Source organism: Lagenorhynchus albirostris, chromosome 7 (assembly GCF_949774975.1).
Source record: "Lagenorhynchus albirostris chromosome 7, mLagAlb1.1, whole genome shotgun sequence".
Taxonomy (NCBI): Eukaryota; Metazoa; Chordata; class Mammalia; order Artiodactyla; family Delphinidae; genus Lagenorhynchus; species Lagenorhynchus albirostris.
In genome coordinates this window covers 4466741-4492619 of record NC_083101.1, presented here as the reverse complement: position 1 = coordinate 4492619, position 25879 = coordinate 4466741, and the positions used below count along the sequence as shown (strand labels likewise).

At 41.2% G+C, this 25879-nt stretch overlaps 2 protein-coding genes across 3 annotated transcripts in view; both read right to left on the bottom strand.

The window, feature by feature from the left end:
* The window catches only part of SETX (senataxin), an 80894-nt gene extending 64327 nt beyond the window's left edge, over positions 1-16567 (bottom strand). Inside the window, exons 1-3 of the mRNA XM_060153989.1 lie at positions 16527-16567; positions 2528-2711; positions 1031-1241 (exon numbers count right to left, since the gene is read on the bottom strand). Coding sequence (XP_060009972.1) covers positions 1031-1241; positions 2528-2704 — 388 coding nt within the window. The 5' untranslated portion in view covers positions 2705-2711; positions 16527-16567. The remainder of the gene's footprint in view (positions 1-1030; positions 1242-2527; positions 2712-16526) is intronic.
* Positions 16568-18281: 1714 nt separating this feature from the next.
* Positions 18282-25879, bottom strand: part of TTF1 (transcription termination factor 1) — a 32476-nt gene continuing 24878 nt past the window's right edge. For both annotated transcript variants that reach the window (XM_060153988.1, XM_060153987.1), the window contains exon 11: positions 18282-25711. In XM_060153988.1, coding sequence (XP_060009971.1) covers positions 25530-25711 — 182 coding nt within the window. In that variant the 3' untranslated portion in view covers positions 18282-25529. The remainder of the gene's footprint in view (positions 25712-25879) is intronic.

The following is a 25879-nucleotide window of genomic DNA, read 5'->3' as shown; positions in this document are numbered from 1 at the left end:
CTGAAAATACAGAGAATAGAGAAACAAGTCAAATAACATGACAAGGAAGAAATCAGAAAAGTCCAGGAAGCACATTATTCTTTAGGGCAACCATTTGGTCGCAGCAAGTCAAAGTTATGACAAAAAAGAAAAAAAATCTATCTATCTATATCTATACCTGTGCACACATATATAAGAGTAAACTATTCTGGATTAAAAGATATGTAAGAAATATGGAACCAAATGCACAGTCCCTGATTGGACTCTAATTTAAATAAATCGTCCAAAAAACACATTTTGCAACTACCGGGAAAATCTGAATGTGGACTAGATATAGTAGTGGGTGCCTTAAAGGTACTGTTATTTCATTAGATTTGATAGATCAGGAAAATGTCTTCAAGAGATTCATATTAAGAAATGCAAATATAAATGACCAAAATCTAGGCAGCCGTAATATGTGATGCCATAGTGATTACTGAAAATTACTACAGACCAGTGGTTCTCAACCTGGCGATTCTGTCCCTCACTGGCCCTGATCCCCAACTCCCAAGGGACATTTGGCAATATCTGGAGACATTTTTGGTTGTCACAACTAGGGTAATGGGGAGAGCAAGTCACTACCAGCATCTAGTGGAGAGAGGCCAGGGATGCTGCTAAACATCCCACAATAAACAGCATGTCCCTCACCCACCAAGAATTATCCAAACTGTCAACAGTGCCAAGTTTGAAAAACCCTGCTACAGACACATTCCAAGAATGAAAATTAATTGAATGGATAGATGAATATACATGTGATAAAGCAAATACAGCAAGATGTTAGCAACTGTAGAATCTTTGTGGTGTGTTTATGGTATTCACTGTGTAATTCACTTTTCTAGGTTTGGAAACGCTCAAAATAAAACGTTTGGAAAAAATAATAATAAGTATCCTAATTATATGTGTAAGAAACAGATTTTCAATATAAACCCAAATTCTTACAATTCTTTTTTTTTTCTTACAATTCTTAAAATAAAAAAAAATGATACAACTGTGAAACACCCAAGATACTCACTAACACGCTCATGTAAAAGCAAATAAGGATATTTCAGTATTTCAAGAAGAGGAACTCGAAGCTTATTTTCAAAGTCTTGGCCAGTAAAGTCAAACAGCTGTGCCTCTCCATTGTCGTCTACTATATATAACTCGTCATCGTCTCCAATTTCTGCCTTCATGGCCTTTTCAAAGTGATTTATGAGACGTGAGGTTTCTAATTCCCATAAAACCTACAGGAAAAGAAAAACGGGCAGTGTGCTTTATATCTTATTATCAACAAAATATACTGGATGTGATGATCCTTCTAGAAAGCCTTTTCCTAAGTATAAAAATTCAGAAGTTTAAAGAAGTACTAAACATCATATATTAGATTTAAAGAAAACAGTCACTAAACATAAAAGTGGCTTTTATGATACATGAACATGAGTACATAGAGCATGAGATGTTTAAAACATCGCTCTTGCAGAGTTTTGCTATCAACAGCTCTGTCAACTATACTCTATTGAAAAGGAAATGAGAAGTTGGAGCTTCTTTACCAAGGCACAAGCTGGGCCTTCTCTGACTTCCCTATGTTCCAGCCATAGGTAACTACCTTGAAACATCAGCTTTAGCATAAAGACATTGGTTAGCTTCATAGCTAGGAAACCTTGTAAACGTAAAAGTTTTCCTCAAAAGGTTCATAACTAATCATCCCCCTCCTCTTTTCTATATTATTATACATTTCTCTATGGTCTGTATTCCATTTTTCATCAGATAAATATAATAAACCAATATTCAAAGCCACATATTTAAAATTACATGTTTCACTTTGGTTACTGTGAATGAAAAAATGCTTGTCTTTATTGATTTATACCACTTACCCATTAAAAAATGAAGAGAGGGGAAAAAAAAAGAACTATTAGCCAATAAAAAAATAACCCAAGCCATTCAGATACCTGGCTGTTAACAATGTCAAACACAATGACATTAAAACATGAACCCAAAAAAACCCCATACGTCACTTCATTTCATGAAACTGTTTCACATCAAAATGACTAAAAGTGGAGGATTATAAAATTCTGCTATTCTGCTATAAAATTCTGAAAATTAGATTTCAATTCAATTCTATCAATCAATAAGCATTTAGGGCTTCACTGGTGGCGCAGTGGTTGAGAGTCCGCCTGCTGATGCAGGGGACACGGGTTCGTGCCCCGGTCCGGGAAGATCCCACATGCCACGGAGGGCTGGGCCCGTGAGCCATGGTCACTGAGCCTGCCATCCGGAGCCTGTGCTCCGCAACAGGAGAGGCCACAACAGTGAGAGGCCCATGTACCGAAAAAAAATAAAAATAAAAATAAAAATAAGCATTTACTCAGCACCTACTATCTACCAGGCAATGAGTTAGATACTAGAAGTATATTAGCATTCACAGTTTAAATCACATTGTCAGTTCCCTGAATGCTTCCAACAGAGTTCAAATTTATTCTCTTCTTAGTTATCAAGCTCTGAAAAATACTGCCCAATTAATGTAGAGTACCTTATGTAAGGATGGCAATTCATCCCTTGCTTTGTGGTACTCAGCCACACACTCTAAGCAGTAGCAGAGGTCTTCATCAGCTTTTTGAAATTCACTGGAGTGGGTCTCAGATGCATAGTGTTGCAGGAAGTCAATGGTGGAAATACCACCTGGTGTACACCAACAACATGTGCTCATTCTGTACCTGTATCCAGAAAAGAAGACATGGAAAGACTAAAGAAAAAAACACACAACACTTCAGGCCTATTCTGGTGGAGAATGGGTACATTTCCTACTAATGATCATGTCTTCAACTTACAACGTGCCTCGACCACATCCAGAACATTCTGCTGGCCAGCTTATCAATCACTGGCTAAACTCAATCTGAGCCTACTCGTAAAAACTTTACCTGTGACACATGAAAAATAATGGAAGCAGTTAGTAATAAACATCATAAGGCAATATACAGCTGTGTTATAAAGAAGGCTCAAAACTATACAGTACTGATGGGAAATTATATACAGAGACATAGAATCATCAGTGTTTTCAAAGTACAGATTTTGGAGTGTTCTAATAATGCACTGGAGTCAAGTGAAAAGCTCAGGAAACCTTTCACATTCCCTGAGGCCATGTTCCAGAAATCCCTGGAAACGTAAAAAATCCACAAATATTACTCCATACCAATAACAAAAACTCATATAGAGAAGAATTTTCTCTTGGTTAGAAAGTATATATACACATGAATTTGCACATGTGTGTATGAACTGCTGCCCATAACTCACTGCTCATCAACGCAGTATAAACCGTAATGGTTGCAAATATAATAGCTACAAACCTATTACTACTAAGTTTGAAACTTACAGTTTTTGACTGTCTCCAATTTGGGGTTTTATACTACCATCAGAGCCTCCACCATCCAAACTCAAGTAAAAAGGGTTAAATGAAATTACTTTCCGAGATTGGTTCAAGATGGCGCAGTAGAGGGCGTGCGCTCACTCCCTCTTGCGAGAGCACCAGAATCACAACCAACTGCTGAACAATCATCAACAGGAAGACACAAGAACTCACCAAAAAAGATACCCCACATCCAAATACAAAGGAGAAGCTGCAGTGAGATGGTAGGAGGGGTGCAATCACAATAAAATCAAATCCCATAATTGCTGGGCGGGTGACTCACAAACTGGAGAAGACTTATACCACAAAGTCCACCCACTGGAGTGAAGGTTCTGAGCCCCATGTCAGGCTTCCCAACCTGGGGGTCCGGCAACAGGAGGAAGAATTCCTAAAGAATCAGACTTTGAAGGCTAGCGGGATTTGATTGCAGGACTTCGGTAGGACAGGTGGGAACACAGACTCCACTCTTGGAGGGCACACACAAAGTAGTGTGTGCACTGGGACCCAGGGGAAGGCGCAGTGACCCCATAGGAGACTGAACCAGACCTACCTGCTAGTGTTGGAGGGTCTCCTGCAGAGGCGGGGGGGGGTGGCTGTGGCTCACTGTGGGGACAAGGACACTGGCGGCAGAAGTTCTGGGAAGTACTCCTTGGCGGGAGCCCTCCCAGAGTCCACCATTAGCCCCACCAAAGAGCCACGTAGGCTCCAGTGCTGGGTTGCCTCAGGCCAAACAACCAACAGGGAGGGAACCCAGCCCCACCCATCAGCAGATAAGCAGATTAAAGTTTTACTGAGCTCTGCCCACCACAGCAACACCCAGCTCTACCCACCACCAGTCCCTTCCATCAGGAAGCCTGTTACAAGCCTCTTAGATAGCCTCAGCCACCAGAGGGCAGACAGCAGAAGCAAGAACTACAATTCTGCACCCTGTGGAAGGAAAACCATATTCACAGAAAGACAAGACAAAATGAAAAGGCAGATGACTATGTACAAGATGAAGGAACAAAATAAAACCCCAGAAAAACAACTAAATGAAGTGGAGATAGGCAACCTTCCAGAAAAGGAATTCAGAAAAATGACAGTGAAGATGATCCAGGACCTTGGAAAAAGAATGGAGGCAAAGATCAAGAAGATGCAAGAAATATTTAACAAAGACTTACAAGAATTAAAGAAAAAACACCTAGAAGAAATAAAGAACAAACAGAGATGAACAATACAATAACTGAAATGAAAAATACACTAGAAGGAATCAATAGCAGAGTAACTGAGTCAGAAGAACGGATAAGTGATCTGGAAGACAGAATGGTGGAATTCACTGCCATGGAAAAGAATAAAGAAAAAAGAATGAAAAGAAATGATGACAGCCTAAGAGACCTCTGGGACAACATTAAACGCAACAACATTCGCATTATAGGGGTCCCAGAAGGAGAAGAGAGAGAGAAAGGACCCAAGAAAATATTTGAAGAGATTATAGTCAAAAACTTCCCTAACATGGGAAAGGAAATAGCCACCCAAGTCCAGGAAACGCAGAGAGTCCCAGGCAGGATAAACCCAAGGAGAAACACGCCAAGACACACAGTAATCAAGCTGACAAAAATTAGGGCTTCCCTGGTGGTGCAGTGGTTGGGAGTCCGCCTGCTGATGCAGGGGACACGGGTTCGTGCCCCGGTCCGGGAGGATCTCACATGCCGTGGAGCGGCTGGGCCCGTGAACCATGGCCGTTGAGCCTGCACATTCGGAGCCTGTGCTCCGCAGTGGGAGAGGCCACAACAGTGAGAGGCCCACATACCACAAAAAAAAGAAAAAAAAAAATTGACAAAAATTAAAGACAAAGGAACATTACTGAAAACAACAAGGGAAAAACAACAAATAACATACAAAGGAACTCCCATGAGGTTAACAGCTCATTTCTCAGTAGAAACTCTACAAGCCAGAAGGGAGTGGCACGATATATTTAAAGTAATGAAAGGGAAGAACCTACAACCAAGATTACTCTACCTGGCAAGGAGCTCATTCAGATTCAATGCAGAAATCAAAAGCTTTACATACAAGCAAAAGCTAAGAGAATTCAGCACCACCAAACCAGCTCTACAACAAATGCGAAGGAAACTTCTCTAAGTGGGAAACACAAAAGAAAACGACCTACAAAAACAAACCCATAACAATTAAGAAAATGGTAACAGGAACATACATATCGATAATTACCTTGACCGTGAATGGATTAAATGCTCCAACCAAAAGACACAGGATCACTGAATGGATACAAAAACAAGACCCATATATATGCTGTCTACAAGAGACCCACTTCAGACCTAGGAACACATACAGACTGAAAGTGAGGGGATGGAAAAAGATATTCCATGCAAATGGAAATCAAACGAAAGCTGGAGTAGCAATACTCATATCAGATAAAATAGACTTTAAAATAAAGAATGTTAGAAGAGACAAGGATGCTACATAATGATCAAGGGATCAATCCAATAAGAAGATATAACAATTGTAAATATATATGCACCCAAAATAAGAGCACCTCAATACATAAGGCAACTGCTAACAGCTATAAAAGAGGAAATCGACAGTAACACAATAATAGTGGGGGACTTTAACACCTCACTTACACCAGTGGACAGATCATCCAGACAGAAAATGAATAAGGAAACACAAGCTTTAAATGACACAATAGACCAGATAGATTTAATTGATATTTATAGGACATTCCACCCAAAAACAGCAGATTACACTTTCTTCTCCAGTGCACATGGAACATTCTCCAGGATAGATCATATCTTGGGTCACAAATCAAGCCTTGGTAAATTTAAGAAAACTGAAATCATATCAAGCATCTTTTCCGACCACAATGCTATGAGATTAGAAATCAATTACAGCGAAAAAAACATAAAAAACACAAAAGACATGGAGGCTAAACAATACGTTACTAAATAACCAAGAGATCATTGAAGAAATCAAAGAGAAAATCAAAAAATACCTACAGACAAATGACAACGAAAACACGACAATCCAAAACCTACAGGAGGACGTCCCTGGTGGTGCAGTGGTTAAGTATCCGCCTGCCAATGCAGGCAACATGGGTTAGAGCCCTGGCCCGGGAAGATCTCACATGCCGCGGAGCAACTAAGCCCGTGCACCACAACTACTGAGCCTGTGCTCTAGAGCCCACGAGCCACAACTACTGAGCCCACGTACCACAACTACTGAAGCCCATGTGTCTAGAGCCCATGCTCTGCAACAAGCCACCACAATGAGAAGCTTGCGCACCACAACAAAGAGTAGCCCCCGCTCGCCGCAACTAGAGAAAGCCCGCACGCAGCAACAAAGACCCAACCCAAAGACCCAATTTTTAATTTAAAAATTTTTAATTTTTAAAAATTAATTTTTCAAAAACCCAAAAACCTATGGGATGCAGCAAAAGCAATTCTAAGAGGGAAGTGTAGAGCAATACAAGCCTACCCACAAGAAACAAGAAAAATCTCAAATAAACAATCTAACCTTACACCTAAAGGAACTGGAGAAAGAAAAACAAACAAAACCCAAAGTTCGTAGAGGGAACGAAATCATAATGATCAGAACAGAAATAAATGAAATAGAAACAAAGAAAACAATAGCAAAGATCAGTAAAACTAAAAGCTGGTTCTTTGAGAAGATAAACAAAATTGATAAACCTTTAGCCAGGCTCATCAAGAAAAAGAGGGAGAGGACTCAAATTAATTAAAAATGAAAAAGGAGAAGTTACAACAGACACCACAGAAATACAAAGCATTCTAAGAGACTACTACAAGCAACTCTATGGCAATAAAATGGACAACCTGGAAAAAATGGACAAATTCTTAGAAAGGTATAACCTTCCAAGACTGAACCAGGAAGAAATAGAAAATATGAACAGACCGATCACAAGTAATGAAATTTAAAGTGTGATTAAAAATCTTCCAACAAACAGAAGTCCAGGACCAGATGGCTTCACAGGTGAATTCTATCAAACATTTAGAGAAGAGCTAACACCCATCCTTCTCAAAATCTTCCAGAAAATTGCTGAGGAAGGAACACTCCCAAACTCATTCTATGAGGCCACCATCACCCTGATACCAAAACCAGATGAAGATACTACAAAAAAAGAAAATTACAGACCAATAGCACTGATGAATATAGATGCAAAAATCCTCAACAAAACACTAGCAAACAGAATCCAACAACACATTAAAAGGATCATACACCATGATCAAGTGGGATTTATCCCAGGGATGCAAGGATTCTTCAATATATGCAAATCAATCAATGTGATACACCATATTAACAAATGAAGAATAAAAACCATATGATCATCTCAACAGACGCAGAAAAAGCTTTTGACAAAATTCAACACCCATTTATGATAAAAACTCCAGAAAGTGGGCACAGAGCGAACCTACCTCAACATAATAAAGACCATATACACCAAACCCACAGCAAACATCATTCTCAAAGGTGAAAAACTGAAAGCATTTCCTCTAAGATCAGGAACAAGACAAAGTTGTCCACTCTCACCACTATTATTCAACATAGTTTTGGAAGTCCTAGCCACGGCAATCAGAGAAGAAAAAGAAATAAAACGAATACAAATTGGAAAGGAAGAAGTAAAAGTGTCACTGTTTGCAGACGACATGATACTATATATAGAGAATCCTAAAGATGCCACCAGAAAACTACTAGAGCTAATCAATGAATTTGGTAAAGCTGCAGGATACAAAATTAAAGCACAGAAATCTCTTGCATTCCTATACACTAACAACAAAAGATCAGAAAGAGAAATTAAGGAAACAATCCCATTCACCACTGAAACAAAAAGAATAAAATACCGAGGAATAAACCTACCTAAGGAAGTAGAAGACCTGTACTCAGAAATCTGTAAGACACTGATGACAGAAATCAAAGATGACACAAACAGATGGAGAGATATACCATGTTCTTGGATTGGAAGAATCAATACTGTGAAAATGACTATACTACCCAAAGCAATCTACAGATTCAATGCAATCCCTATCAAATTACCACTGGCATTTTTTTACAGAACTAGAACAAAAAACCTTAAAATCTGTATGGAGACACAAAAGACCCCGAATAGCCAAAGCAGTCTTGAGGTAAAAAAACTGAGCTGGAGGAATCACACTCCCTGACTTCAGACTGTACTACAAAGTTACAGTAATCAAGACAGTATGGTACTGGCACAAAACCAGAAACACAGATCAATGGAACAGAATAGAAAGCCCAGAGATAAACCCACGCACCTATGGTTAACTAATCTATGACAAAGAAGGCAAGCATACACAACGGAGAAAAGACAGTCTCTTCATAAGTGGTGCTGGGAAAACTAGACAGCTACACGTAAAAGGATGAAATTAGAACACTCCCTAACACCATACACAAAAATAAACTCAAAATGGATTAGAGATCCAAATGTAAGACCAGACACTATAAAACTCTTAGAGGAAAACATAAGAACACTCTTTGACATAAATCACAGCAAGATCTTTTTTGATCCACCTCCTACAGTAATGGAAATAAAAACAAAACTAAACAAATGAGACCTATTAAAAGCTTTTGCAAAGCAAAGGAAACTACAAGACGAAAAGACAACCTTCAGAATGGGAGAAAATATTTGCAAACGAATCAACAAACGAATTCTTATGCAAACGAAAACATAAGAACACTCTTTGGCATAAATCACAGCAAGATCTTTTTTGATCCACCTCCTACAGTAATGGAAATAAAAACAAAACTAAACAAATGAGACCTATTAAAAGCTTTTGCAAAGCAAAGGAAACTACAAGACGAAAAGACAACCTTCAGAATGGGAGAAAATATTTGCAAACGAATCAACAAAGGATTTATCTCCAAAATATATAAACAGCTCAAGCAGCTCAATATTAAAAAAACAAACAACCCAATCAAAAAATGGGCAGAAGACCTAAATAGACATTTCTCCAAAGAAGACATACAGCCAGCCAAGAAGCGCATGAAAAGCTGCTCAACATCACTAATTATTAGAGAAATGCAAATCAAAACTACAATGAGGTATCACCTCACACCAGTTAGAATGGGCATCAACAGAAAATCTACAAACAACAAATGCTGGAGAGGGTGTGGAGAAAAGGGAACCCTCTTGCACTGTTGGTGGGAATGTAAATTGATACAGCCACTATGGAGAACAGTACAGAGGTTCCTTAAAAAACTAAAAATAGAATTACCATATGACCCAGCAATCCCACTACTGGGCATATACCCAGAGAAAACCATAATTCAAAAAGACACATACAAAAAAAAAAAAAAAAAAAGACACATACACCCCAATGTTCACTGCAGCGCTATTTACAATAGCCAGGTCATGGAAGCAACCTAAATGCCCACTGACAGACAAACGGATAAAGAAGATGTGGTACATATATACAATGGAATATTACTCAGCCATATAGAGGAATGAAATTGGGTCATTTGCAGAAACGTGGATGGATCTAGAGACTGTCATACAGAGTCAAGTAAGTCAGAAAGACAAATATCATATATTAACGCATATATGTGGAACCTAGAAAAATGGTACAGATGGACCAGTTTGCAGGGCAGAAACAGAGACACAGATGTAGAGAACAAACGTACGGACACCAAGGGGGGAAAGTGGCAGGGGGTGGTGGTGGTGGTGGTGGTGGAATGAATTGGGAGATTGGGATTGACATATATACACTAATACGTATAAAATAGATAATAATAACCTGCTGTATAAAAAATAAATAAAATTTTAAAAAAAGAAATTAATTTCCCAAATCCTAGCAGTCTCAAAGAGAGCAAAGTAGCAAGTTGGTACCAGGAAACGAGAGGAAATCCCAAGAATCAAATGTGTCAAAGGTTTGAAGAAAAATACACAAGTCAAGTTTATCAGAACTGCAGATGGCATGAAACAGAGGATTAGCAAAATAGGGTGGAAGCCAAAATCCAAAGAGATCTCCAATTCTAATGAGGTGTAATAAAAGCAAGCTAAGATGCCACTAAATGCATATAAAAGCAAATAGAAAGTTCACTGTCAGTAAGCAGTGTATTGTGGCTAAACAAAAAGCAAATGTTTTGCAATGAAATAAACAAGAGGCTGGAGCAGGAAAAATACAAGTGAGCCTGGAGCATCTTACAGGAACAGAAACAAAGTGCTCAAAATACAAAAGGATGGGGGCATGTCAAAGAGACATATTAGCCACCAACCTGAAAGCGCTCTCAGTGGCCAAAGCTGAAACAATCTGAGTAACACAATAATGTAATATTGGATTATAACCCACAGTATAAATATATATGAATCCATACTGATACAAATGAATGAATAAACAAATGTGGGGGAAGGAACAAACTTTCCTTATAGAAGAATCGCAAATAATATATACAGATACTCCCCATTCCAGGAAGTGGAGCTTAATCCCACCCTATCTTGAGTGAGGGCTGGACTTGGTGAAACACTTCTAAATAACAAAGTATGCAAAGTGAAAATCACACTTACGGTGGAGACACCTGGCAAACACAACCTTAAACCAAGTGATCAAGGTTAACATCACCAGTGGTTAAGTCATGTTGGTAACCCCTGACACAATGTGATGAGACAGGAACTTCAACTCTGCAGTATGCTTCCCCAAACCCACAACCCCAGTCTATTCATGCGAAAAACATCAGACAAACTCAAGGTATTATCCAAACAGCTATTAGCCAGCCTTTGACAAAAAAGAAGAAAACCACACCCAAGGGAAATCGAACCAAGTGTTCTATCATATGGAAACATTTTATTGGGAATTGGGCCAGGAAATTACCCAAGAAAACCATCTTGAAAACTTGATCTTCATTATCTAATGAATGTATATCAGCCTAATGGGAAAAAAGTTACAAACCCAACTGTAAACCCAATGAAGTTCATTTCCTAACTGGATGAACCTAATCCATGCATTCTCATCAGGAGTGACATCATCCTCAAGGAAATGAAAACCGGTTAGTGGAACACATCCTACTCTTTTTACATATAAAGCACAGGTATATGTACATTATGTAAAGAAGTATACAATATATTGGTGGTATTAAAATTCATGGGAAATTCATAGGAAAAAAATGTCTTAAACATTTCCTTTCAGAGAGGGAGAAGGGACAATAAAAGGTTAAGAAACATGACCCAAGTCATTGAATACTTGGGTACAGAAACTTGACAATGTTAAGTTTTTGAATGCATTATCACCCAAAAATTCAGAGTGCATAATAAGCTCTGCTAATGGGAAACTGATCACATCTTGACAGTATTTATAATTTCTGTACAATCAAAAACATGTATTTGTCTTGTGAACTGATTTTTTAAATTCATTAAATATTAACTGTATACTTTCTTCATGCTTCTGAAAAGAATTTAGGGCAGCTTTCAACATTAAAGTATAAAGAAAAAGACATTTTAGAAGGCAATTTAAAAAGGGAGAGAAATCAAAACTTATTTAGAAGAAATTTAATTTCACTAAGTCCTAATTTAGGAGCTTCCTGAAAAGTAGAGCAGAAAGATAACATGAGTTACACAGTCCTCATGTGAAAAATAAAAAAAGTAATATGCTAGTTCAGCTGGAGAGTCCTGCCCTTTCCTAACACTAATTCTAATTCAATTACATTTTTTAAGGGTGCTGCAAACTAGGGAATACGAAGTAACAGAATGGACACTATGTTTCTGCAGAATATAAATTTCATTCAAAGAACTTCTTATACTTGAAAAACCAGTAATATAATACCAGGAAGTTAAAAGTCTGCAGAAGCTGTGTTTTTCCAGTGATGTAATCTGATTCAATAAGTTTCACCCTTCTAGACGATGCAAGAACAGAAAATGAAATTTATGGGAGATTTCTCAAACATCAATTGTTTCAAGCTTGACTTGAGCAGGAAACAAGACTGCAGTCAATTGAAAAAATTAAGGTACTGAAGTACAAATAAAATGTTGTATACTTTAAAATAATTATTAACAGAGAAGTTAGTTAGCAAAATAAACCTTCTAGTAAAAAAATTATGGAGTCTGCTCTTTATTTCACTCACTCAGAGAGCTAGCCTACTTCCACATTCCAGAAAGCAAAACTAAATTTTCTCAAAGTAGATAGGAGTTACTGCCATATAACAGATAAGTGCCGTGGAATTTAGAAAACAGAGAGGATAGTGCTATAGCACATCAACAACAGAAACATGTTTCCACAGTTCCTCTCAACAGGCCATAAATGGGTGTGGTTATATTCCTAAAACTAAAAACATCATTGGCCTGATAGCTAAGCCCAAAAAATCTGAACAGGGTATACTGAAATTTTTCTTTTAAGGGAAAACTACTGGTAGATGACTATGAATCCTGCAAATTTTTGCACAATTCAGTTCTTCTGGAGGACAGTTTTGTTAATTTCATCAGTGTTTTTACTGCTTGGAATCATTACTGAACCACAAATGGGGGAGTCCAGGGAATCCTCAAGCTGCATGACAGAAATAAGAGCGGCTCCTGTGCATCAGAGAGACAGTTTTTTTGCCAATAACATAGGATGCTTCACCAGAGGTATAACTGTAACTTTCTACTGACTTATCCAGGGGCTATCATTTCTCAATAATAGCTGGCCAGAAACTTCAAATAACAATCACTTTCTTCTACCTTTCCTAGCTAAACTTTTTGAAAATTTATTTATTTATTTATTTTAAACTTCTTCGCAATTGCTTTTATTTATTTTTTTCCTTGGCCACGCTGAGCGGCTCAAGGGATCTTAGTTTAGATCCCCAACGAGGGATTGAACCCGGGCCACGGCTGTGAAAGCACCGAGTCCTAACCACTGGACCACCAGGGAACTCCCCTTGAAAAAATAATTTAGATTCACTTCTTTAGCTCCTTTGCACTCTGGCTTCTACCTTATGTTTCACTGAATGTTTTCACAAAAGTCCCTAATAATCTCTTTAATACCAAATCCAATAGGTTCTTTACTGGACTCCTCTAAAGCGTATGAAACTGCTAACCATGTATTCCTTAGCTATGACGGCACACCATTCTTCTCTCACTTCCTCTACCCAACCCCCATAATCATCTGTTCCTTTTCCCCCTGCTTCATATCAAAATTTCCAAAGGTTTGTCCTCAGGACTCTATCCCTTCATTCAATATCCTCTTTGTGGGTGACAATTCAACCTATTTCTTCAACTACTATTTATAATGAAGCTTCCCAAAGACTGAGAATGTAGGTAAAACTCAATGCAATGTTTAATTGTGTTTCAGCTACTCAATAAATGATAGCCTAGCCCAGAATTCCACAAAGATATACAGCTGCCCTTCAGTATCTGCAGGAGATTGGTTCCGGGAGTCCCCCCACGCATACCAAAATCTGCAGATGCTCAAGTCCCTTCCATAAAATAGTGCAGTACAGGGAACACAGTTGGCCCTCTATATCCACAGATGGGAAACCCAAAGATATGGAAGGCTGACCGTACTCAATATCCAACTGTATAGCGAATCTATGCTCACTTGACAGTTGCCTCAAAGTAAACAGGACCAGAACAGAACAAGGTCCCTTCCGTAAATGTGTTATCTGTCCTGTATTCTCTATATCCATGGTATTACCATGACTTCACTTTTCAAACCAGTAACCTGTGAATTCTCCTATTAGCCCCCATCTCTACAAGTTCTATAGAGTCTACCACCTTGATTACATCTGTACTTTACTCTCAGTGAGACTGCCATTTCCTTAGTTCAATACATTTTCATTATTTGTCTGGATTACAAAAGAAACCTAAATGATCTGCCTCTTGTTTGATCCACCATCAATTCTTCCTCCAAAATGCTGCCAAAGGCCAAAGCAAAAACCAGACTCTAAAAGCACAAATGACTCCTCTACCTTTGACCGATAAAATTAAAATTTTTGGCCTCACCACACAAGGCTCTCCATGACCTGGCTTCAGCATCATCTCTTGCCATTCCCCCTCACTTGCTCTTCCTAAAATGCTTCCTCGTGTTTGGCATTACCTGCCTTTATGGAAGCTCTTCCATCTATCTGCCCTGAACACCTACCCTTCATACCTTTGCCTGGTTCTTAAACCTGAATGCGCATCAGACTCACCAAAGGAACTTGGGGAAAAAAAAAAAAAAAGCAAAGCAGATGGTGAGATACCACTGATAAAATTCAGATTCGTTCTAAAAAACACTCCACCAGTAAGTCTGATAAAAAGCCAGATTTGGGGGACTTCCCTGGTGGTCCAGGGGGTAAGACTCTGCACTCCCAATGCAGGGGGCTGGGGTTCGATCCCTGGTCGGGGAACTAGATCCCACATGCATGCCGCCGCTGAGAGTTCACAGGCCACAACTAAGACCCAGCACAGGCAAAATAAATAAATAAGTAAATATTTCGGGGGCGGGGGTGGGGGGAGCCAGATTTGAGAACTACCTCTGAGCATCATCATGCCTGGGGGCTTGTCTGACTCATTCCCTTCCTTCCAGTCTGTCTTTGATGACTTTTTTCTCTATCCCCTCAGGACTCTGTACATGGTTTCTATCACTGCATTTACCATGTTAGGCTGAGCTGTTTACTTATCTGTCTCCCACCTACAAGCTCCATCCTCAGCAATTCTGAGTCTGTTAGGAGGCAAGGATCCGTTCCGTATTTTTTACTTTTCAGTGCTTGGCACATATTAAGTGCCTGAAAAAAAAGTCTTAAATGTTTATTTAACAAAAACTACCAACACTTCCCTGGTGGCACACTGGTTAAGACTCCGCGCTGCCAATGCAGGGGGCCCAGGTTTGATCCCTGGTCTGGGAACTAGATCCCACATGCATGCTGCAACTAAGAGTTCGCATGCCACAACTAAGGAGCCTGCCTGCCGCAACTAAGACCCAATGCAACCAAATAATTTAAAAAATTAAAAATTTTAAATTAAAAAAACAACAACAAATAATTACCTGGGGTAATGGCCTACAGAGAAGTGATCCTCTCAGTCGAGATTCCTGGGTTTATTTGAGAATGGGTGAGGATCTGCATTCATATATACCTAGACTCTGGCCCCCAAAAGAACATTTCTGAAAAAGCAAAGGAAAACAAAACAAAACTGAGGAAGTGGTTTTTTTTGTTGTTTTGTTTGTTTGTGGTACGCGGGCCTCACCGCTGTGGCCTCTCCCGCCGCGGAGCACAGGCTCCGGACGCACAGGCTCAGCGGCCATGGCTCACGGGCCCAGCCGCTCCGCGGCATGTGGGATCTTCCCGGACCGGGGCACGAACCCGCGTCTTCTGCATCGGCAGGCGGGCTCCCAACCACTGCGCCACCAGGGAGGCCCAGGAAGTGGTTTTTAGACTCGCTCTCTCACCTGGGTTTCACATCAATCCTTATCAAGTAGAACCAAATATTACCATTTGATGACAGAGCTCAAGCTCCCAGAGGTGAGACAACGTGCCTGTGGGTCTACAAGGAACGAAGAAACAGTGCAACTGCCATTCTGACTCCACAGGGGGAGTGGCTCCACGGGAGACCTCGTTCCCATGCTGGGGACAGCCAGGCACTTTGTCAGAAAGTCCCCCAATTAGCAGGTGAGTTCAGCCCTAGGATCGTCAGTAGCTAACATCTCTGCCGCTTTAACTGACCAGCCGTAGGTTCTTCTTCCTTCGAGCCTCGTGCCCGGTTCCTTCTGGGCCACACAGGTCTAGGCACATCGTCGCTCCTGGAAGGTGGGGAGGACGGCAAAAGCCCCTCTGGCTGGCTGTCAGCGCTCCATCGCCTTCAGGTGGGGCAGGGAGGGCTCAGGTGGCCACTCGGGAGGGGCACACTCTCCAAAGGCACGAACCCCAGCAGGAGGAAGCAGGGGGCGCCGAGCGGACAGAGACCTTCTGTAGCGAGACACCTCACTCACTCCCACCGAAACTACGCAGCGCCCAGACTCGGAAGAGCTCACACGGGACGGCAGTGCAGACGACGCGAAGGGAGAGAACCAGAGGGCGGCCCACCGGACGCCGCGGGGATGCTCCCGCCTCGGGCGCCGCAACTCTCCTGAGGGACGCGGCCGCGCTCGCGCCGCCCCTCCCCCACCCGCCCAGGCCTCACGCGCTGCGACGCTTACGCCGCGCGCGCTCCCACGCTCACCGGGACTGCAGCCGCGAGTCCGCCGCTCTCCTCAACCGTCTCGGCCTCCTCCCGGCCGCTAACCCCCCTCCGCCTCCATGCCTCGACTCAACAGTCGGCTGAGAACGGAAGTGCGGACGCGCGCTACGGCGCCTCCGTCCGCAACCGACCACCCAACCCGAGGAAGCCCCGAGCACAGGCCCCGCCCCCTGCGCGGCGTCGGCCGTCGGAAGGCCCCGCCCCGGCCGCCGCTTTCTTGTTTTGGAGCCCCGAGGGGCGGGGCGTGGGAAGAGACACGCCCGGGCTCCGCCGGGAGGCCGGGAAGCCCGGCGTGGCGTCACTTCCGGGCTCCCGCGGCCGGCCAATCAGGAGCGTCCGTGAGGGGCGGGGGGGGCGTGGGGAAAGCTTGAGGCCGAGGTTTCACCGCGGCCTTGCCCCGGATTTCTCCGGGTAGTGGCCGTTTGCCGACGCGCCCACCCCGGGCGACCTGGACGCCTACCCTGCTGTCTTTTCCGTCCAGTCCTTTTTCTTCTCTTTTCGACGCCTCAGGAGTTTCAGCAGGGGTGTTACGGGTTGCGAAGAAATTTTTTTTCTCTTTAGATTTCCTTTAAAGACCTAAAATATAATATGTAATCAACACGTAATTTGGGGGAAATATATACTTTGTATCATAGAAAAGGGATACATTAAGTATTGGAAAAAGAAAAAACAGTACAGAATATAACAGTAAAACCCCCTGGGAAGCCTACCCATTTTTTTTTTTTAACGCTTACTACTGACTTCGACGACGAGGCGTCACCACTAGCTTATACTCTAATAGAGGAGACAGGAAAACGAAATAATTACTAGTTCTGATCAAGGCTCTAAAGGAAAGCGGAGGCTGAGATAGGCCCGATCCAGACAGGTCAGCCAGCGACGATCTTACCGAACAGAACCCTAACGGAAGAAAGAGAAGGGGCGAGCCAGGGAAGAAGGGGGCAGGGTCCTGGTGAAGAACATTCCAGAAAGGGGGCGTGGCTTATCGGAAAGCCCCGATGCCCGTTATGGAAATTTAACAATACCGAGCGCGAGGCGAAGACCGTTATTCTCGTTTCTAGATTTTTCCCTGCCTGGTGGGCTGTGTTGGCCAAATTCAAATACAGTGTTTAAATAAGAAAGTTACAAAACTGTGTGGAACTATATTGCACTATAAATTGTGTAGGTATCCTTTTTTTTTTTTTTTTTGCTGTACGTGGGCCTCTCACTGTTGTGGCCTCTCCCATTGCGGAGCACAGGCTCCGGACGCACAGGCTCAGCGACCATGGCTCACAGGCCCAGCCGCTCCACGGCATATGGGATCTTCCCGGACCGGGAGACGAACCCGTGTCCCCTGCATCAGCAGGTGGACTCTCAACCACTGCGCCACCAGGGAAGCCCTGTGTAGGTATCCTTTTTAAAATAATATTAATGCTTTTGAAAACTAGGGATCTGGCTGGCTCTTGAAAAAAAAACCACTTTTTTTGAAGAGAAGATGGAAAAAAAATCACTGGAATCTCTGTTTTCCTGAGATAACCACTTTAATGTGTATCCTTGAAGAATGTATCACATACGTTTTTATTAAAGTAGCCATGAAGGGATATTTATAAAACGCTAATCTACTCACCACGGTGTAAGAAACGGAATATTACCGTGAATCCTAAACGGAGGGGCTCCTCCATTTTACAGGGTAGCTTGGGCTAGGGACACAAAGAAATGTTTTAACTTCTTATAAAATCGGAAAACAAGTGGAATATTAGGTTGAAGAAAATCTTTTAATATTTACCATTTATTTGTCTTTATACCAATACAGTCATAAAATATAAATGTTGATATTTTTAAGGAGGAAAGTGCCCCTGAAGGCAAAAAGTACCTAGGGCCACTGAAGTCATAATTTCATCCTGCTTCTGAGCCCGCTGTGGCTCTCTCCTTATAATATTACCACGTTTATTACCTTATAATATTACCACGTATTACAAATGGTAATATTGTCTTTAATCTGTAAATAATGAACCTTAGCGTGTTTTTGAACTTTATCAAATTAGACTGAATGCGTTTTTCCGTGAATTGCTTTTTACACTCAGAGATTCATTGATCCAAGGTATGCTCAGGAGTTGTAGAGCCCAAAGTTTACACAACTTGAGGGGTGTCTTTAATATTTATTTGAAATGAATAGCACAAATTACAAATCTTTAAAACGGACAAACCCCACAAATATTAAAAATTCAGAAAAAAATATTTAAGCTGCAAACACAACTCTATAAAAGTTATATATTTGGGCTTCATACACTTTTATCTCAGCAATGAGGTTGAAGATCATTTTCTATACAAGGAACACAAACGTAATTCAGTCTTTTTTCTAGTAAGATTGATGAAATTTTATTGCGTTTATGAAAGTTTCAAATTAATATTTCATTTTATAATATGCAAATTTTAGGATTGTCAAGTTAAAAAAAATTTGTATCAAGCCTTTTTTCACAGATAAGCTGTAAGAATTCAGGACACATAAAGTTTCTGGTGTAATGACTGAACCTAAATACTTGGAATTGATAACACATTACTACTAGGTTGTCATAGATTTTTCTCATTTTTAGATACAGATTGTGAGTTTTAGATGTCAGTATGTCAAAATTTCAGTACTTTTTCCAGTTTGATCATTTGACTCATTACTCATCATTATGTGGATTACCAACAATCCAAGAACATGTTACACATTATTTCTATTTGAAATGGATCTGTTCTTAATGAATTACTAAAATATTTGTTATATTATAATTTCTATTGATTTCATCATCATTAACCTTCACTGTAGCCTCTTATTCCATGATTTTGTCAACTTTATATAATTTATATACAATTATACACAATAAGTACACATTTTAGGTGTATAGTTGAGGGATTTTAACAACTCCGTAATTTCATGTAACCATCTCTAATCATGATATAAAACATTTTCTTCCTGCCAGAAAAGTGCCCTTGGGACACCTGGCAGAAAATCTTCTCCCCATTCACCCAATGGAAACATTGATTTGACTTCTATCAACATATCTATCATCATAGATTCATTTAGACTATTCTAGAACTCTATCAATGGAATTATACACTATGTATTCTTTTGACCATCTGCTTTTGTTCAACATGAAGTGTATGAGGTTCACAGATGTTATTGTATGTATCAGCAATTCATTTTTATTGCAGAGAAGGGTATCATTCAATGAATACACCACAATTTGGTTTTTTTCTTTTAGTCATCTACTGATGAATATTGGGTGGTTTCAAGTTTTCCACTGTTAATAGATAAAGCTGATATGAACATTACTGTACAAGTCTTTTAATGGTCATACGTTTTCAGTTAACATGGACAAATATGCAGGAGTGGAATTGCTGGATTACAGGGTAGGTGTGTCTTTAACATTACAAGAATTTACAATCCATTTCCCAAAGTGATTTTACTGTCTTAAATTACCATAAGCAAAAGTATAAGACTTCCATTTGCTCCACAACCTTGTCAATACTATCCCTATTGTAAGTCTTTTAAATTTCAGTCATCCCAATGGGTTAAAACTGTGCCTCATTTGTATTTCCCTAATAACTAATGATGTAGAACATCTTTTCATGTGCAGATTGAGAATTAGTGTATCTTCTTTGTGAATTGACTGAGCTTTCAGGCAGAGCACAGAGGATTTTTAGGGCAGTGAAAGTACTCTGATATTAAAGGACTGATACATGTCATTATACATTTGTCCAAACTCATAGAATGTACATATCAAAGAGTGAACCCTAATGAAAACTATGGACTCTGGGTGATAATGACGTGTCACCGTAGGTTCATCAGTTGTAACAAACGTACTACACTGGTAGGGAATGTTGATAATGGGGGATGCTATGCATATGGGGGGGGGAAGCAGTGGGTATTTCAGAAATCTCTGTACTTTCCTCTGAATTTTGCTGTGAACCTAAAACTACTCTGAAAAACTAAAGTCCTTTTTAACCTTATGGTCAAACGGCTCAGACGTTTGAATGGAGATGGCAGGTAGGCCGATTAATGTTTTAGCCTGGAGTTTGGGGGAGAATTTGACCTATAACTACACATTTGGGAGCCATCAGCACATAGATGTTATTTCGAGGCATCGGGAGAACGTGAAGAGCCCAAAAAGTCTCGAGGAACATGAGCATTTAGAAGTTGGAGGCAGTGGGGGGAGTGTAGCAGAAAGTGGTAATTGATTCTACATGTATAGAATCAAAGATAGCTAATACCATGGCTTGTTTGTATGGTGATAGCAATGCAGAATAGGTGAGACTGACAATTTAGAAGGATCAGCAAAGGACCAAAATCTCTGAGATAATGTGAAGGGACAGACTGCAGGGCTCAGGTGTAGGGACTCAGCTTGTAGTAGGATGGATGAATATAGATGGAGGTAGGATTGACTGGTTGGTGCAGGGAAGAGGGATTTGATGGGGGATGGCTTCAATTTTCTCAGTGAATCATGAAAAGGGCAGAAGAGGGTTGTGGGATGGTTGAATGTAGGACACAGCTGATGTGGGTAAAAGAACAGCAAGCCTATTAGAGGGTTGCTGGCACTACTGAGCCCACGTGCCACAACTACTGAAGCCTGTGCACCTGGAGCCCGTGCTCCGCAACAAGAGAAGCCACGACAATGAGAAGCCCGCGCACTGCATTGAAGAGTAACCCTGCTCACGGCAACTAGAGAAAGCCCACGTGCAGCAATGAAGACCCAACACAGCCAACAATAAATAAATAAATTTATAGGGGGTTGCTGGCAACACTGTCTTTTTGAGGTTTACGGTCATTAAACCAGCTGAGCTGTGTGACTTTCTTCTAGGAATATTCAGCTCTTCAGGTGCAGAAAGGAGGCAGATGGAAGGGCTCATCCAGGTCTGGGGTCTTGAGCAGGGAAGTACCAGGGGGAGAGAATAAGAGCCGAGGGTGTTCAGAAGGGAGGGATTGTAAGGATGGACACTTGGGTAGGCTAGGAGTGGGTTGATGGATCGATGGATTATTTGATGAGGTCGAAGAATTAGCACTATGGCGTGTTATTTCAGGAGATGGACTGGGAAAGGTGTTCAGAAAGTGCTAGATTGTGTAGCCTCCAAGAAAACAGGCACCAAGTCTGTATTGTTCCCTCTTACATCTTTAGCTCCTAACAGTACCTGGCTCACTGCATGTGGTCCATGATGCTTGTTGAACTAAAAGTAGTGTTCTGAGGAGAACAGATGCCATGGTCTGATTACACACTCCTGTGCACTGCAGTTCTGGACCTCTTTGTTGGACGATGAAGTCTCCAAATTAAGATGAAGAGCTGAAAGGCATGCTTACTGAAGAGTGCTCAATGGCCAAGGACTGGGCCAAGGACTCTCACATTATGCAGTCAAGACTGTTGAAAAGCAATTTTATTTGTTCCTCGGTCTTGTTTCTTGTTAGATGGGTCACCTTCTTCTCTTTACCCTTGTTCACTTTCTGAGTCTACTCCTCTTCCACTCCCTGCCAAGTACACGTTTCCTCTTCTGCCTTTTTCTTGCCGTAAATGGGGTTGTCCATTTCATGGCTCCAACTCTCACCCTCAGGGAGCTAACAAACCAACCCACCTCTCTAGTGTGGTTTGTTCTTGTCTGTTCTCTCCATGCAGTAGACTGGGGTCTCCTCAAATGGGCCCTGTTGATACTTCAAAGTCTACACATTCAAACCAAACTCATGGTTTTCCCTTTTCTCTTCTCTTGGACCTGTATTTGACAAATACAGTCTACCCTTCCCTTCTTTTTCTTCCAAATTCCTGGATCCTTGTATGTCAAAAGGGTGTTTGGCAAAACTAAGATTTTGGGGGGTGGGGTGGGGGAAGGGCATGGAGCTAGGGGTGAGAAAAAGTTAAAAAATTAAGCTTTTACCAAGTACACAAGTTTATTGGGTAAAATTCACAGCACAGGTAATTACCCACAGTCCTGCACATGTGTGGGTCGCTTCCTCAGGGTCCACTCCCCTCTTCTGCTAATGGAACCATGATTTTCCACAGGGGTATTTACCCTTTCAGCCATTTAAGGCAGGTTGAGCTAAATCCCAGCTCCAGACATGAGCCCAGATGGGTTGAAGACCATCCTATTTTTGTGCCTACAGTGATGGCTCAGAGTTGGCACAAGCTCTAATTTGGGCACTGGGAACAAAACCCAGGACTTAAGCAAGAGCTATTGTTCTCTGAATGGCATCCTCTATTTAAGTAATAATAAGAAGGATGCTATAACATGGGGCTCTATGAAGGCACCCCTCAGGACCAAGGGGCCCCCTCGTGTGGATTGAAGATAAAGTGGACTCTGGAGAAGGGAGAGCTGAGAATCAGCAAGAAAACACATTCTGGGGACTCTGAGTAGCTGGATCCATCCTCTCCCTCTGGATTTTCAGTCTGAGAGTCCCCAGATGCCTTTGATCTATCTGAGTCTGATTTTCTGGCACTTGCAAGTCAAGACTTCTAACCTATAAACTTACAATCCCACTTCCCGGAGAGAACCACTGTCAACACTTTGGGTTTAATTCCTCCCTTACACTGTAATGCATCTCTATTTACACAATTTTTTTTTTTTCGTTTTTGGCCGCACCACGCAGCATGTGGGATCTTAGTTCCCCCAACAGGGATTGAACCTGTGCCCCCTGAATTGGAAGCAAGGAGTCTTAACCACTGGACCACCAGGAAGTCCCTATTTTTTTTTTTTTTACTGTTACAAAATTAAGAAGATAATATGTACACTTCTGAATGAAAAACAGTATGTATTTTAGTTGATTATATTGTTTACCTTGTATGTTAACCAAATCTATCATTATCATTAAAAAAATTTTTATTTATCTATCTATTTATTTATGGCTGTGTTGGGTCTTCGTTGCCATGCATGGGCTTTCTCTAGTTGCTGCGAGCAGGGGCTACTCTTCGTTGTGGTACACGGGCTTCTCACTGCAGTGGCTTCTCTTGTGGAGCACGGGCTCTAGGCACGTGGGCTTCGGTAGTTGTGGCACACAGGCTCAGTAGTTGTGGCCTGTGGGCTCTAGAGCGCAGGCTCAGTAGTTGTGGTGCACGGGCTTAGTTGCTCTGCGGCATGTGGGATCTTCCCAGACCAGGGATCGAACTCGTGTCCCCTGCACCGGCAGGCGGATTCTTAACCACTGCATCACCCAGGAAGTCCCTCATTATCATTTTTAATTACTGCCTAATATTCCATTCTAGGAATATACCATCATATATAGTAAATTTCCTATTAAAGAACATTTATATTTTTCTAGTTTTCATATTATAAATGTGCCATTCTTTTACACTAGTTCTATTATTTCTTTAGGTCCTAGAAGTGAAACTGCTGGATCTCAGAATATGTACATTCTTAAGGCTTTGATGTATTCTACCGGATTGTCCTCCAAAAGGAACATGTAATTTATATTCCCATCAGCCTGGAGATTGGTATGTTTGACAGATAGAAGGAGGTGACTAAAGGCAAAATGCTTATTAAAAAGAAAATATTCATTTGTTCTGGGAATTCCCTGGTGGCGCAGTGGTTAAGAATCCGCCTGCCAATGCAGGGGACACGGGTTCAACTCCTGGTCCAGGAAGATCCCACATGCTGCGGAGCAACTAAGCCCGTGCACCACAACTAATGAGCCCACAGGCCACAACTACTGAAGCCCACATACCTATAGCCCGTGCTCCACAACAAGAGAAGCAACCAGAGTGAGAAGCCCGCGCACTGCAATGAAGAGTAGCCCCTGCTCGCAGCAACTAGAGAAAGCCTGCGTGCAGCAACGAAGACCCAACACAGCCAAAAATAAATAAATAAATTTTTAAAAAGAAAATACTCATTTGTTCCCTGAATATGTATCGAGTGTCTATTATTTGCACAACACCATGATAGGTGCTGTGGATATACTGGTGACTGAGGACTCCTAAACTTGTTTCTCTGTATTCTTCCTTCTCTGATGACGGCAAGCTTGGAAAAATGTCTAGCTTTGTGGATGAATTGACCAACATCACACATCACGATGCTACACTCAGGAGACAAGGGTGCTGCACCTTGTCCCAGAGGGTGGCCTCACTGTATGGGATATTGCTCACCCACACCTTCCTTTCTATGTTCTCCCCTGTACAGATGAGGCTAGAAGCCTGGGCACTTTATTTCCTTTGCCAGCAAGGGAAGTCTAACAGAGGCAGTTTTTCCAGAAGCAATGGAAGAGATTGCTGGTTTCTTTGTTTTTTCCAGTTCAACACCAGATGAATTCTGTGACTGGCTTTGAGAGGGCATCTTGTATGAAAAATACCTATCTTTAAACACTAGAATCACACTCAGGAAGATGAGATACGCACACCATGACAGGCACATGGGAACCGAAACCAGTTTATGGGAACACAAACTTCTCTGTACCACTTACCTAATACGTACACACACTAAAATATACATCTAAACAATTGAAAAACAGAAAGCAAAATGGCATGCATTATTAAAATTGTAAACATTCTCTTTTTTGCTGAATGCACGTATAGTTGAATCCACATCATGAAAATGTTCATTGGGGTAAATTCCCTGGCGGTCCAGGGGTTAGGACTCTGCGCTTTCACTGCCGAGGGCCTGGGTTCAATCCCTGGTGGGGAACTAAGATCCCATAAGCTATGTGGCGCAGCCAAAAAAAAAGAAAATGTTCGTCGGACATGACTACCCTCTGCTGCCATTAGAGGGACTTGGGATCCTGCTGTTGTATGAAAACCATTAGTTGTAATTATTTTCAATATAATAGCACAGAAAATATTAAATCAGCTCATACACTTGCCTTTCTTTTCACATTCAGACAAACTTGAATATGAAATGTGAATCAATTTTTAATGCTCCACAATATGTTATTATTTTCATACCCTTCCTTTGGCTGTTGCACCTTCTTCAGTAAAATCAATAGTGAAAATAGCTTTATTGACACGTATATAAACACAACCAGACCTAGAAAAATGGACAAGAGAGAGTATCAGCCGCTTAACATTTTTCATCTCCGTCTTCTCCCTCACTGTCATCGTCACAATAAAAGATGTCTCGAAACAGGAAGACTGGCTTGGGGGTTGCCGGGGTCTGGATCTCAGTCCCTTTTTTCTCCATCTTCTTCTCTAATTTTTCTTTAAGCAACGGTAGACTAGTCTCATAAAGGTAGTCTATAATCTCTAAAGAAAAGAAATTGAATCTTGAGATGATCTGACAAAGCCTCTTCCCACGGTCAAAGGACGGACGGTGCGGGTGACGACAACGCATTGCTACTGGCATTACTGTGTGCAAGACCTGGCTCTAACTGCTTTATTCATAGTCGCTCATTCAATCCTCTCAAAAATCCT